This window comes from Protopterus annectens, chromosome 6.part0, assembly GCF_019279795.1.
Source record: "Protopterus annectens isolate FY-2018-M chromosome 6.part0, PAN1.0, whole genome shotgun sequence".
Taxonomy (NCBI): Eukaryota; Metazoa; Chordata; order Ceratodontiformes; family Protopteridae; genus Protopterus; species Protopterus annectens.
In genome coordinates this window covers 1,548,047,869-1,548,063,008 of record NC_056737.1, presented here as the reverse complement: position 1 = coordinate 1,548,063,008, position 15,140 = coordinate 1,548,047,869, and the positions used below count along the sequence as shown (strand labels likewise).

The window sequence follows — 15,140 nt, the reverse complement described above, 5'->3', positions numbered from 1 at the left end:
TCAGATCACAACTGCACAATATTTGTCATCCAGAAAGGAAAAATAAGGGCAGACGGTTTCCAAGAGTCACTATAGTACTAGAAAACCATATGAGTTCCCCTACAATCAACTCATCACTCTAATTTTATATTTGCTCTTACTTTTTATCTGCCATTTAAGTCAAATTGAAAAACAAAATCACATTTCCTGGAATGAAATTGATTTCAGTGTCACAGCTGGTATAACTACATGACAGTACACAAGTAACTTTCTAAGTGATGTTCTTAAATAGTGGATAATACAATACCAACAGCATAGCCTTCTGAGGAAATGCTGTACTGGAAGAAAAAGAATGAAAACGGAAGCTTTTTTTACACAGCAAAAATATGTACTGGTATTATGACAATTTTCTTTCCACTATCACTTCTGCATCCATAATGCAATCAATTTATATGTTATATGTTACTACTACACTTCTTCTTCTTCTTTCGGCTTTATCCCAGTTAGGGGTCGCCACAGCGGATCACCTGTCCGCACATTGAATGGCAGTGGAGTTTTACAGTGTCGAGTTGCCAGCCCGGCGCCCAACCTTCCACAGAAGGCACACTCACACGCACACCTAGGGCCAATTTAGAGTATCCAATCCACCTGCAGCATGTCTTTGGGATGTGGGAGGAAACCGGAGCACCCGGAGGAAACCCACGCGACCACAGGGAGGACATGCAGACTCCGCACAGAAGGCACCCCAGCCGAGGATCGAACCAGAGAACCTCTTGCTGTGAGGCAGCAATGCTAACCACTGCACCACTGTGGCCGCCCATATGTTACTACTACACTGAAGATGTTTATGGCACTCTGTAGTAAGACACCTGTAGCCAATATTATAATTTCAGAGTTAGTACATACTCTCTCTAATCGGATTTGCATTTTTTAATGTTTTGAGGTTCATACTTAATGTCCTTCAACTGTTAACAACCACCTCTGAAAACTGAACCATCTGTGTGTGGATGGAATATAAATAAGACCTTGCACTAGGCATTCAATGGATTAGGTCAATGGCACTAGAATTTTTGTAAAAACAAATATTAGCTTACAACAGATGGTCACCTTTCAGTCCCTACAATTTAAGCTGCAAACCTTGTAATCTAAACTTATGAGTGTTAGTGCTGTACACCAAACCAAAAAATACTGCCTTAGCAACACTCAAGTAAAACCAAGAAGGAAAAACTCTCACATCCTACTCAAGTAAAACCAAGAAGGAAAAACTCTCACATCCTTTCTGGAGTCCCTGTAAAACATGCACTGTAAGACCACTCTCTCTGTCTCGTCTGTCTTTTAACCAAGCACCTCTCTCCAACCTTGCCACCCCAATGACAATCCTTTGCTAGCTCTCAAGCAAAGAACGGTTCCTTCTCTCCGTATGTACAATTCTTTAAGCCATAAATTATTTTTGCATTCTACTCAAAAATAAAGAACAGCAACAGAACTACAAATGCATCTACATGGAACTACAAAGCCAGCCCAAGTACAAATGCACAGTCCTTCAACACCTAATTTATTGTGACCCAGATGACTCCCAATCAATCTCTTAATTCGGCAGGTATCCAGAAAAAGTGGAAGCAACTCAAAATGCTAAAACCTGGTGACCACAAGAAAAGACTTGGTGTCCAGATGTGTTGATCACCTTTCTTTGCAAATATACAGTGGAGGCATAACAAGTGAACTTTTCTGCAAATCAGTTACTTTGCCATTATGCTTAAATTATTGGTAAGATGAAGTTGTTTTTTAAGCATGTATGCTGAGTATACATTTAATTAACTTGACAAAACAGAAGAATTTTTCTATCTGATTGCTACTCTCCATGTCTGCTAACCATCAAGTTTCTCTTCTAAAAGTTTGAGACCATTCATTTCCTCAACCACTGGAAAGTCCCAATCAGTGAAGCTGTCATAAAGGCAGCCATAGAAGTGGATTTGTGCCCTCAAAAGCATCCTGACAATGATGGTATGTCTAAGGAAGGCACTAACCCCTTTCTGGTGGCTTGCATGAGCATCTGTGTCACCACAGGGTATCCTATACCCTCTCATTTGCACATGGATACTTCCACCCTCAAGCTAATGGGGTCTACTGTCACCAGTTTGGGATTGCCAACCCAAATTCCCTAATCCAGGCCATTTCACTGCTGCTCAAGCCTCCATTTGCATGGTAGTGATTTGCTGACGGGAAGATACCCACCCTCCTGGGATGAATCTGCCATTGCCACTCAATTTTACACTCCCCTTCCCATCTTTTCTAGCACCCAAACCACTAGTCAAACTTAGGTCATCTGGGTCACAGTCAGTGTTTTATCCTTCCTTCTAGGCCACAAGGACAGCCTTGAACAGGGTGAATTTCTTAGTGTGTGTGAGTGTATATGTGGCTATTTAACAGACACGTCTGGTTGAGTAAAAAGGCTCTTGTCTCTTCTTAAGTACAGAGTGTTGCATCTCTCATTGCGACAGTAAATCTTTTTGATGCAGATTTGGTGCTATCAAGATGCATGTGACTGGACCTATGCAGTTCAAATCACTGTTTGATCAGCATTTGGATATATACTAAAATATAATGCAACATACACTGGATCACTGCAATACACATCTTGACAAGCAGACATAAATGTTATGCTAATGCTTCCCAACACTGACTAAAGTTTATTAAGCAACCCATCATATAAAAGGAGAACCATGAGTATAAACTGGACTAAAGGATGGGGCACAACCTGGAGTATCCTGTTCTGGTAGCTAGCTTTCCTTCTGTGCATCTATGTCAGACACTGCTGCCCCACTAAGACAGGAACAGCTATATAAAGCTATAGCCAAATTACTTTTGAGTAAATCCAAGTAAGTAATGTTGATTATCTAAGCAATTTAGCAGAGAGGTTAAGGACATGAGTTGCTAATGAACTTCATTCTATAGGTTAAGATTTGATTCACTCACCCTCCATTAGCATACTGTGCGACTCTGAGCAAGTCATTTAACCACATCCAGCTCTCTGGTCACTCCTAAAAGCAAGCTTATTCCTAGTGGATTTCTTGGTTAATAAATTAATAAAATACATTTAGTAGAACTTAACAAGAGTAAATGAGATGAGGGCTTGAAGTGCAAATGAGACACATGCATATGCATTCCCTCTCAACAAATTAGTTCAATAATTCTGGACAAAGCCAGAAATAACTGGGGAAACAAAGGCCCAAAATCAGGGACAATTTTAAACACGGCACTTAGAAACTTAAAGTTCCTACAATAACATGATTTGCATTGTTGTGTATTTTCTGAAGGATTTAAAGTCTGAAACTCAGTTTTTTTTATTTGATGTTTTCAATCTTCAATTATTTGCCAGAAAACCACAAATTTTATGAGGAACAGACCAAAAAATGAGGCAAAAATCTGGACATTCGGTGAAATTCTGGACAACGGAGAGATATGACACACCCACATATACTAACATGCACACGGCTCTGTTTATTAATGAAGTCCACTGTCATCATCACTGTAACTATCTAAAAGCGATGCACATAATTTAATGCTTGTAACACTAATATTTGTTAAGGAAATCTAAATGTGTTGTGTATCAAAGAATGCACACACCCTGTCACCTAATAATTTAAAAAGCTGGCATACTTTTAGCCTAGTGGAGTAACTCTGCAACAAGACATGCAGAAGTTAAGAAAACTGATTTCCAGTTTTGCTACTCAGGATGTTACTACAAGATGAAGTGCTAGGTTGGTAAAGGATGGAAATGGAACAGACCAATGAATGTTTGCCTGGAATGATCCTCTACTTTTTAACAACACATAAGCAATAATATGTCTGATCTATCAGCCACCTCAGCTGCGACATGCACAGACAGCACTCTCATATGAAGGCAGTGCATGAGTGCAGACAGACACACTCACGCCTGCTCCCTAGTGGATGATCAATAAATCACTATTCAAGTAGATACAACAGCACCAGTACTGAAATACTGGTTCCCGGGAGCTTAAGAATGCGCACCCAATAAAACAATTTCACCACCACATCCAGAGAAAATGTTTAAAAATATGGAAACAAATTTGAGTAGATACATGCTCACCTGTGCCCTACAGGCATGACAATTCTACTGGCATTTCTCAGAGACAAGGCATACTTCACCATGGAAAAAACAGTTAGCTAGTCTGTTTTCCAGATTTAATGCGATTTTCTAAAGTTCCAGAGAGTAACTCAGCTGACAGTGCCCGAATGTAACTTTCTTCCAAGTCCAAGATAATTTTCAAAACTACTGCCAGTGTTCACAGACGAGTCCATATCACACAACTCATAAGCGCAGAGCACTAACAGTAACTTGGTATGACTAGGCCTTTTGACAGCATGAAAAGAACAAAAGATGACATGGTAAAATACCTATTTTACTGATAGTCCAAAACATATTAGAGAGTCTTTAGCAAGTAATGAATGTTTTTTTTTTTGCCATGGTTTCTAGGGCCTAGGAAAGTCCTCTATACAATACCTGCCTAAAGCACCTCATCTTAAAGTTGAATATAATGTTCCAAAAGAAAATTATAAGCTGTCTGTTGCAACTCGACAACAATGTTGCTGTCTTTCTTGAGATTTGCTGCAACATGATACTGGTGCATTCTTGTAAGCAGCAATTAATTCTTGACCAGACATGCATGTGAATGTAGTGATGTCAGCCTCTCTAGCCCTACAGTTAGAAATCAATTATTACAAATATGTACACTTTATCAAGCTGCTCATCTGACAGATGTGCACTGACACAAGTAATTGTTATAATCTTAAGAATGCATTTCTAACAAGGAGCAGTAAACATATTTCATTATCGTGTAAGTTTTTTCTCAACTTAATGCTCACTACTTACTTTTCCAAGATCCTTTCTTTCACTTGATGTGAATGATTTGTTGTTTTTCACTGCGATATCTAACTTCCTCTTCTTGGCCTCCTCCAAGGAAATATGAAATTCAAACCTGGCAGTGTCACAGAAACAGCAAAGTTGTGAAAGAGGTGGCCAGTAGGTAATGAAACACATTAATACAACAGGAGGAAAAAATCCCTACAAAAACTATAACTAGATTCTTATGTCACATTTCTCACACTTCTGTTGTTAAGAAAATGGTTCATTAAGGAAGCTGAACAAAAAAAAGGACCTGAAATGCATATGTTTTTATTTAGACGTGTAGTAGCCACAGTTGTATTGAACTATGGTCTGCTCATTTGGTGGAGTGGAGTAATGGAAGCAAAACAGAAAATCTGTTGCATAATATCCAAACTGCCTTTATTATAGGGTTATTCAGCAAAAAAAAAAAAAAAAGAGAGAGAGAGAGAGAGAGAAGAATATTGCTTAGTGCTGTTGACAGACAGCAGCAATGATTCCAAAAATGTTTATGTCACTACTTACTGAATACTTTCTGGTGCAGTGCTGCAGTTGTTGTACTTCTCCTGAAGTGATATACTTTCTCATCACCTCCACTGGGTCTTGCCCAGTGGCTCCACATCCTTCTCCACAATGACCTGTTCATTGTTCTCTGGGTGTAGGAGCCAAGCAATCTCTATCCCGAAGTCCAAATAAATTCTTGGCCTCTTCCCATTCTATTACCTCTCCCTCTCTAATTATTTGTTCCCAGTACCTTGGTTATTTTACCAGTTTTCTCCAATAAATTCCACCCCCCCCCTATTGTCTGTATCCTTAAATGCAGTCATCTCTATCAGCAAAGTCTCCTTTCTCCATGCCCATGTTGGTTTAGTTCTTCAATACTTTCGGCTGCTTTATGCATGTAATATTCTGGATGGTTATTGCTATTTTTCTTAATCCCAGGCTCTCCTTGTTTCTGGAGCCCCCCCCCCAGTTTCATCATCATTCTTTGCCACAGTGAATTATAGGTTTCTGCTTCTGCTATGTATATGAGCCTTAACCATTTAGCTCTGAAATACCCCTTCAAATTGGGTAATCCCAAACTGCCTTGTTCAACTGGAAGAATCAGCTTATCCCACTTGACCCTTGCCTGTCTTCCCCTCCCAGATAAAATCCTTCAGCTCTTTATTAACTGCTGTCCACAACTTCTCCAATGGCTGATAAAATATGCCTGACCTGTGTATAAAACTAAAGGGACTGAAAACATTTCAACTGCTTGTATCTTGCTATCCATATCCATATAACACAGTTTATAACTTCTCAGATTTTATATTACCTTTTGTTTAGTCTCTTCCCACATATCCTTAGCTGCCTCAGCAGAATCCGTTTTAACCCATATTCCTAAGTACTTCATTTTATCAGGTCCCCATAAATATGGATATTGCCGAACCAATTTGTGTTTGGGTACATAATTTACACCCATTGCCTTTGTTTTAGCTTCATTAATTTGGTATCCTAAAAAAAAATGTGAAACTGCCTCAAAATGTTCCAACAAGAACGAAATGTCCTTTTCTGGTTTTATCAGGTATAAAATAATATAATCTGCAAACAGAGCCAGCTTTTCTTGACTACCATACCAATTATATCCTTGAATTTTTGAGTGTCTTATTTTCTTTGCCAACGGTTCTGAACAGAGCGCAAATAACAAAGAGAAAAAAGGACACCCCAGCCTGGTTCTTCTCAAACACAAATGATCAGAGATGAAACCACCAACTTTAATTTTTGCTTCTGATCCCCCATATATCCTCCTAATCAACTTTATAATTTTATAAGGGAATGCAAATGCTTCCATTGGCTTGCTCAAATTCCCAGCTTACTCTGCCAGATGCTTTCTCTGCATCAAGACCCACCAACAGTGGTATTTTCTTACATTCAGCTTCCCTCTGGGGCATCAATGTTCTCTTAATGTTACCTTCCCTCCACAAAACCAAAAAAAAATCAATATTTATCAATTTTGGCATCACCTTTGCCATTCTTTTAGCCCTTACACACAAGCACATTACAATCATGGTTTAGGACTGAAACAGGCCTGCATGAAGTTGGATCTGACGGGTCTTTACCCTCTTTAGGTACTACAGCTACCACCACTTTCTTCCAGGATGTTGGTGCTTCTCCTCCTCTTAAATACTCTTAGAAAAAAGCTTCCAGATCTTTTATCAGTTTTTTCCTTCCTAGCTTCCAAACTTCCACAGGAATACCATCTATTCGTGGGGACAACCCTGTTGACTGGTTATACATCACCATTTTTATGTCATTTCCTCCCATCCTAACCATTAGTAATTGACCCTCATCTACCTCTAACCTTGGCATATGTAATTCTTCTATAAACATTTCCATTTGTACCTTTTCTTGATCTCCATATTTCTCTGCTTTATACAGACTTTCATAAAATTTCCGAAATACTGATTTTAATGCCGCTACAGGATTTCTTATCATCTTCCTTGTTATAGCCTCCCTAAGACTGTTGCCTGAGTCCTTGTGCTAAAAGTTTTGGTGCTTTGGCATTGTTATAAAAAAACAGCTGCTTAACAACAATCTTTCTAAACTCATGCATATTACCGAGGTAATGCTTTATATTCTGGTTAGCATTCTACAATTGCTCCTATTCTTGTTCTGTGAGATTTCCCCTATTCTACAATACTTTAATATTTGTCAGTCCTGATAAATAATTCTTGTTGCTTTTGAACCGTATCTCTCTTTTATTTCTACCCTATTTTTAAACTTCACTTTAATTTTATCCCTCTCCCTAGCTATATTTTCAGAAGAAATTTCTGTCTTCTCTAATAACTCCCAAATAATTTGCACTACCCATTTCTTAAATTTCTCTCTTTTCAACACATAAGTGGGAAAGTGTTATTGTCTCATTTTTATTTCACTAGCCTGTGTTTTTATTGTAGTTATTATTGGCGTGTGATCTGAAATAGTACTTTCGATTAAATGCACGTTTCTGTGAATAAGTTCTGTGTAGCTTAGCCCAGTTTTGTATCTTGGGGAAAAATGTAAATTCACTCTGAACTCCTAGTACTGAAATCACATCTTCCATGCCAAAAATGTTCATAAATTCCTTCAAAAATCTACCCTTGTTTGTTTTCTCTTCTGCCCCCCCAACACATTATCCGTGCTACACATCAAATTCCAGTCCCCACCTATAGGTAATATTCTCTGCTGAAAACTGATTATTTCTCCCAGAATTGTCTTAAACTCCATTATAGCAGTTTTAGGTGGAATACAAACACATGCCAGTATAATTCTCCTTCTTTGTCAATAGCCCCTTAGTATTACATATCTACCTTTATTATTTTTTCATCATGTTCTATCACTATTGGAGGTCCACTTGCAATTAATTCAATTACTCTTCTTTTCCTTTGTCTTCAGTATTCCGCTGAAAAAAACATCCTGAAAACCTTTTTTAAATCAAATTCACATGTTCATTTAATTCTAAATGGTCTCCTGTAGCATAGCTATTTGCACTGTACATTTTTAATATAGTTCATTACTCTCTATTATATATATATATATATATATATATATATATATATATATATATATATACATGAGACCATTAACATTTAAAGATAGCAGTGAAAGGGTCATTGTGTTAAAAAGTTATTATTCACATCTTTTATTTATAACAGCTTTTTGTTAAGTATCTAGTTCCAGCTTTTGCATTACAATGCACAAAATGAATGTTTGGTAGGATGACCTTTTACACAGCTGTTTCTTGTCACATCCATTTGAGCCTGTATCACATCTTACAAAACTTTTTGTTTTATTGAAAGCCCACAAGCAAAAAACAAATGCACCCCCGATACACCCGATAAAACCTATTAACTTAACACACAAAACTACATACATCTTCAAATACTGAGGTTTTACATTCCTAATAGGAACAATTGCCCAAACTGAGAGCCATACTCATAGACTTGGGTTAACCTAAAAGGAAGGTTATCCATGGTATGATGCATGATACAGTTTATGCTTCTACTAAGTGTTGTCTGGTTTTGTCGTACCTTTATTGCTCTCACAGAATGAGAAAATATTATCTCCTAGCCATTGAAGAAAGACATTAAAAGAAAGTAGCATTATGTTTTTATTACTCTTTATCAGACTGTCTCCATGGAGACTTGAGAACCAGATGCAGAGTTGTTTCTACAATGATGTATTTATTTGCTATAGGAGAGCTTTATTATGTTCAATGTTTTTTTCCTTTATTTGCTTTCTCTTAAAACTTGTTACTAGATAAATCCAAGAGCCTTAATGCAGTCATTCCCCTACGGAAGAGTGAAAAGAAACAACTATTTTTTCTTGTATCACACTCTTTTGAACAGACTTTTTTATTTTTTTACATTGCTGTGCCTACATTTCTTAATACTGAACAAAGAGAAAGAGAAAAGTAAAAAAAAAACAGGGGCACCTGTTTACTTTAGTATCTCCATTACACTTGAAAATAACAATGTTAAGAACAAGTTTATTTTACTTATAGTTAACTCTTTCCGTCCTCTTCCCCTCTTCCTAAGCATTCATGACATAAATTAGGGCATATGCTTTATAATCCTCTACAAGTCCAACAAAGTAAAAAAAAACTCCAATATTTCCAGGTTTTCGTTTTCACAAATGTAATTCATTTTTTTTATAATCACACATTTGTCAATTTCTGAACTGCTGGTTTTATCCTTTCCAAAGTACTCTCAGTTCTTCTAATCAACTCTTGTACTTTTTTTTTCTCTCAAGCAATTTCCGTTGAAACACTGGAAAGGGTTTCAATGGCACAATCTCTTTGTGGTCTTTATTACCAGAAGAACAGGAAGAAGAATCTCCTTCTGTTTCACAGCCCGCTTGTTGCTGGACAAACTTTTATATTTTCTCCTTAGTATGCTCTGTATTAAAAAATGATTTTGTCTGTCTGTGAAAGAATATTCTGAAGATAGCTGGATACAGCAGCTTGAATCTCACACCTGCTTCTCGACATTTCCTGATTATTGGAATAAATGTACACCTCTTCTTCCTGGTGTACAGTGAGTAATAATTTTCCACAGACACTCTACTGTCTACCACTTTCAGCACTTTGTCCTTCTGTCACAGTGTTGTCAGAATTAACTCCTTCTGCTGGTAGGATTGCATGTGTACTATTAAAGGTTTAGGCTGCTTTCTTCTGGCCAGGTTTGGAGCATGCACACAATGTGCCCTTTGAATTAACAACTCCTGCTGTGGAATACAAGTCTAGTTGTTCATCTGTGTTTTAATAAAATTAAAACAGTCTGTTCCTTCCAGCTTCTGTGGTAGAGCAGAAAGTCTCAGGTTTTCCCTGAGTGCTCAGTCAAACTGTAGTTATCCCCTTCTGCTAGGCATTCCTTGTCTGTAAGGGTGTAGACACTAGCCCTTTATACTATTTTCCGGCCACCTGCCCCAGAGCATTAACCCCGAGACTACTGGGATCTTGCTGAGTAACAGCTGCTCCAGCTATTTGTGGACCCAACACCATCCTAGAAGAAAGCCACTCTAAACAGCATATCCCTTTATACTATTTTCCAGCCTCCTGCCCCAGAGCATTAACCCCGAGACTACTGGGATCTTGCTGAGTAACAGCTGCTCCAGCTATTTGTGGACCCAACACCACCTTAGAAGAAAGCCACTCCAAACAGTATATGTATATTAATTGTGCAGTTCATTTTGCATCAACCAATTTAGCTGTGAACTCCAGGTATTAAGCTCTGAACTTGGCGTTTCTCACTTATAGTAAGGGATGCCAGCAAACTAACATTTGCCCACCTTTGATAGGTCCCCTAGGAACACTTTCCTGTCTCTTAGTTTGCTTCTTTTTTCTCTACTATCTCTTTCCACCTAAAGATAACCCTCCCCACTCGTTCTAACTACTGCCTAGTTTACCCTCTAACATTTTGGTTTCTTTCTTATCCCTTCACTTATTTCTCCTACTACGCACCTGGTTGATAGCTTATTACTGCTAGTCCCTTGAATCTCACCCAGTCTTACTGTTGACAAACTTGTCTTTCCATTACCTGTTTATTTTTTTCTCTCTTGTTTCCCCATCCCTTCCCTACAACTCTCTCTATGTCATTTTTCCTTTTCTTTATTCATCTACTCAATAAATCCTATCCCTTCTCTCTTATCTTTACTGAGAGTGATGGATTGTCTCTCTCAGTGCAGATTTCTCACCCTCGGTCTAGCCCCGCTCCGTTCTCCCTCACTACACTCAGGTTCACTCCACAACCCTACTCTACCCCACCCCCATTCCCACCCACCCCATTCTCCTGTAACTTATAGCTAACCAGTCCCTCCCCTCTATAACCACACCCCCCCACAAGCAGCAAATCACACCTCATATCTCAAACATCCAACCCTATACTAATCTGTACACCATACTTCCTCGCACTACTCTCTGCCTATTACTACTTCTCGTCTCCAACTAACACATCTATTGTCCTTCCTCACATTCTACCCTAACTGTACCTACTTACCCTTATTTTCTAATTTGTTTCTTTTTTCCACTTCTTTTTTTCACACTTTATTAGCAACATTTGAAATAGATTACCATCCATCCACTTACTCTACAATGTATCATATAAACTATGCTTTACCTCTCCCTGTACTATCAGCCCTGCTACTGCTTGCCCTGCATGCTACCTCCTTCCCATCTAATCTTTCCCCTGAAAATCACTCTCCAACATTGTCCATAATTGATGACCACCAGCATGTCAGACCTATCTATATCTCAACCATACCTCTATAACACCTCCCCTACTCTACATTTCTCTCTTACATATTACTATGCCCAAATTTCTAACACCCCTTTATATATTTATCACAGTCTGTTTTTCAAACTGAAACATCTTACCCTCCATTGCCTTCCCCACATCAAACTTCAGTGTGATATCCATCCTAATCCAGGCCCAACCCTTTCCTCCAACCCATTACACTGACATATCTCCTAACCCCACACCCTGCTCCTGTCTACCAGTAAAAACAGGTAATGTTGACTTGCTTATCATAAATGACAACCTAAGAAGCCTAATGAACAAAGTCCATGAATTTCAGGCTACTATTGCACTGTACAACCCAGATATATTTGCCATTACTAAAACTTGGCTTAAGCCCCACATCAGATCTGAAGAATTTCTTCCTAATGGCTATAGTATGCATAGAACTGATGAGTAGTTAAACGTGGAGGTGGTAGTGCCATCCTATTTAAAGAAAATTTTAGTTTGATACACCTTTACACTTCCCCATCTGATATCCCTAACCTTGAAAATTTAATAGCACGCCTTGAACTTAACCACAAGTCCATTATCTTAATAGCTACCTACCTGCCCCTGGAAAAATCTCCAAAATATAGAAAACATCCTAGAATGGGCCTCTACAAATTTCACCCATGAAACTATAATACTAGAAGACTTCAATCTTGATTGGACCACCTGCTTTTCTAATACCCCTAACAAAATTCATTAATCTTTATAATTTCTCCCAAAGAATCAACCTCCCCACATGCACTGACAAACACTCCAAGAAACAATCCACTCTAGACTGGATATTAACTAACAGGCCCAATATTACATATGACGCTGGGTGTCTCCATGACACACTAAGTGATCACTTCCCTACCTACTTGATTAGAAAGCATTTTCAGAATTTCTCCAATATTTCTTTTCGCTACATTCGCAATAAAAAACATTTCTGTCCTTTACTTAACTCTCTAATTTTAAAATGTGATTGGACACCTTTGAAACATCTTCCACTTGATAGCACAGTTCAGTGCTTGAATACCTCCTTCCTTCAGATAGTTAATGAACTAGCCCTCATAAGAAAAATATGCACCAACTCTAACAAGCTTCCCTGATTATCAAAAGACACTCTTCATTTACTAAAACAAAGAGATAGGAGCCTGGTCTCACTATCAAAGTAGTAAAACTAAAGAAAACTTCACTACCTACCAGCAACTTAGAAATCAGGCTAAAAAACTAATTAAACAGGACAAAAACCCCCTACTTCCATGCAAATAGACTAAAATACCAAAAGATTCTGGCAAACAATAAACCTACTTCTCATCCCAGGAAAACCCACTACCCCAGCCTCATCACTGACCAACCAAAATGAGTCCATCGCCACTCAATTTAACTCCCACTTTATTAACTCAATAACCTCCCACTTTATTAACTCAATAACCTCCCTACTTAGTTACACACCCAGTACTACTCCTACCATACCTCAGACTCCTGACAAAAACACTACCCTATTCAAACTAAAACCAGTTCAAACCACCTACATTAAAACTCTTAGCACCAAATTAAAACCGTGCACACTAGCCGTTGACCAGTTACCTAGTGACTTTCTTCAACTAGCAGCTCCTTCCATTGCTTACCCTATAACTGTTCTAATCAACCATTCTATCTCTGAACAGTATGTACCACCCCTTTGGAAAATATCTCACATAATACCCTTACATAAAGGAGGCCACTCAACTGATATATCTAACTATAGACCCATAGCCATTCTGTTCCCACTCACCAAAATCTTAGAAAAATGTATACACAAACACATATTAGACCATTTCCTGACCAATAATCTATTATCCAAAACACAACATGGTTTCCGGCCTCAGCACAGTACCAGTACAGCACTCATCAGCTATATGGATACTGTATGCCAACTTAAAAACAAAAAACAACTAGTATCTGCTGCCATTTGACACTGTTTCACATCAACTACTTCTAAACAAACTAGCCATCTACCACTCCAGCTCTAAAACCCTAAAATGGTTTCATAGCTACCTGACTGACAGAAAACAACTCTCCACTCAGTTCCCTGCAAGAGTTGGGGTCCCACAAGGCTCAATCCTTGCTCCATTCTTATTCACTGTCTTTACTAATGACCTTCATACTGCAGCTAACCCGGCCTCAATTGTACAATATGCCAATGACGCTTCCCTGATCTGCTCTGCCCCCACTATCAAAGAACTTCAAGAAAAAACTCAAGCAGCCCTCCACAGTATAGAAAACCATCTAACACTCTATCAGCTTGTACTTAACCCCCCACAAAAAACAGGCTTATGGTCTTCCACCAAAACCCAACATCTAAACATCTACTGCCTATCTTTATTTCCTCTTCCAATGGTACCATAATAGAGCCAGTAGAACATACACAACTTCTTGGTGTTACAACTGATAATGGACTTAGGTTTGATAGACACCTTGCTCTAACCATTAAAAAGGTACATGCCAAACTGGGTTCACTCTACACAGCAAAACCATTTGTTACTGACCAAGCCAGATTCACTACTGCTCAAACCCATCTATTGTCTTTCCTTCTATATTGCTCTCAAATATTTACCAACCTTCACATATCTGACCTAAATAGCCTCATCCTGCTATAACAAAATTGCAAAATTTGCTACAAATCAATCTTATAGATCTCATCACTGTACTGCATTAAATCAACTAAACTGGCTAGAGCTCCAATATCTCCTCTCCCTAACTCAACTACTAACCACCCACACAGTCATATACCAACACAGCTCTATCAGACCTAGTCCAACTCTATAGTAACCTAACATCCCTTAGATCTGCTGAAAAAATATTGTTAAAAGTTAGTAAAGCCCAAAATGCTTATGGCATCTCCCTATTCTCTCATGCCATAGCCAAGGAATGGAACTCTCTTCCACAGCATATTCTCAACATCAATAACACACTATCGTTTAAACAGACCCTTAAAGAACATTTCTCTAAATATAGGCTCTGCTCCTGTACTACCACAGACTAAACATCTGTACCCGCAAATATTTTTATCCTCCATTTTCCTCCCTTGCTCAGTATCTCCTGGCTTCTTTGAATTGTTCTCTCAAAAGAATTCTGGAAGAATAGTATGAAGTATGGAGAATGGACAGTGCTTGATATACTTTGATAATTGCTTATAATTGCTCAATATTTTTAATATGTCTAACTGTGTTACTTCCTGATTTCTTTTTTCTAACACTACTGTAATAACTTGTAATTTGTATTCCTGTGTTTGTCCTACAATTAATTGTAACTTGTATATGTCATATGTAAATACTACTGCAATCCACTTTGGAGCTTTTCTCCCCAGGTCTCTGCTGAAAAAGGGCTTCTGGTCCAGCCGGACACGACCCGGTTAACAAATGAAATAAATGTAAATAAAATATTTTTTGAAACATCTGTTCTGGAACTGTCTCACATTTAGCCGGTCT

At 38.3% G+C, this 15,140-nt stretch overlaps 1 protein-coding gene across 1 annotated transcript in view; it reads right to left on the bottom strand.

Annotated features, from left to right (window-relative positions):
- LOC122804000 (extended synaptotagmin-3-like) overlaps nucleotides 1-15,140 on the bottom strand; it is a 1,677,117-nt gene that overhangs the window by 101,124 nt on the left and 1,560,853 nt on the right. Inside the window, exon 18 of the mRNA XM_044073681.1 lies at nucleotides 4,874-4,979. Coding sequence (XP_043929616.1) covers nucleotides 4,874-4,979 — 106 coding nt within the window. The remainder of the gene's footprint in view (nucleotides 1-4,873; nucleotides 4,980-15,140) is intronic.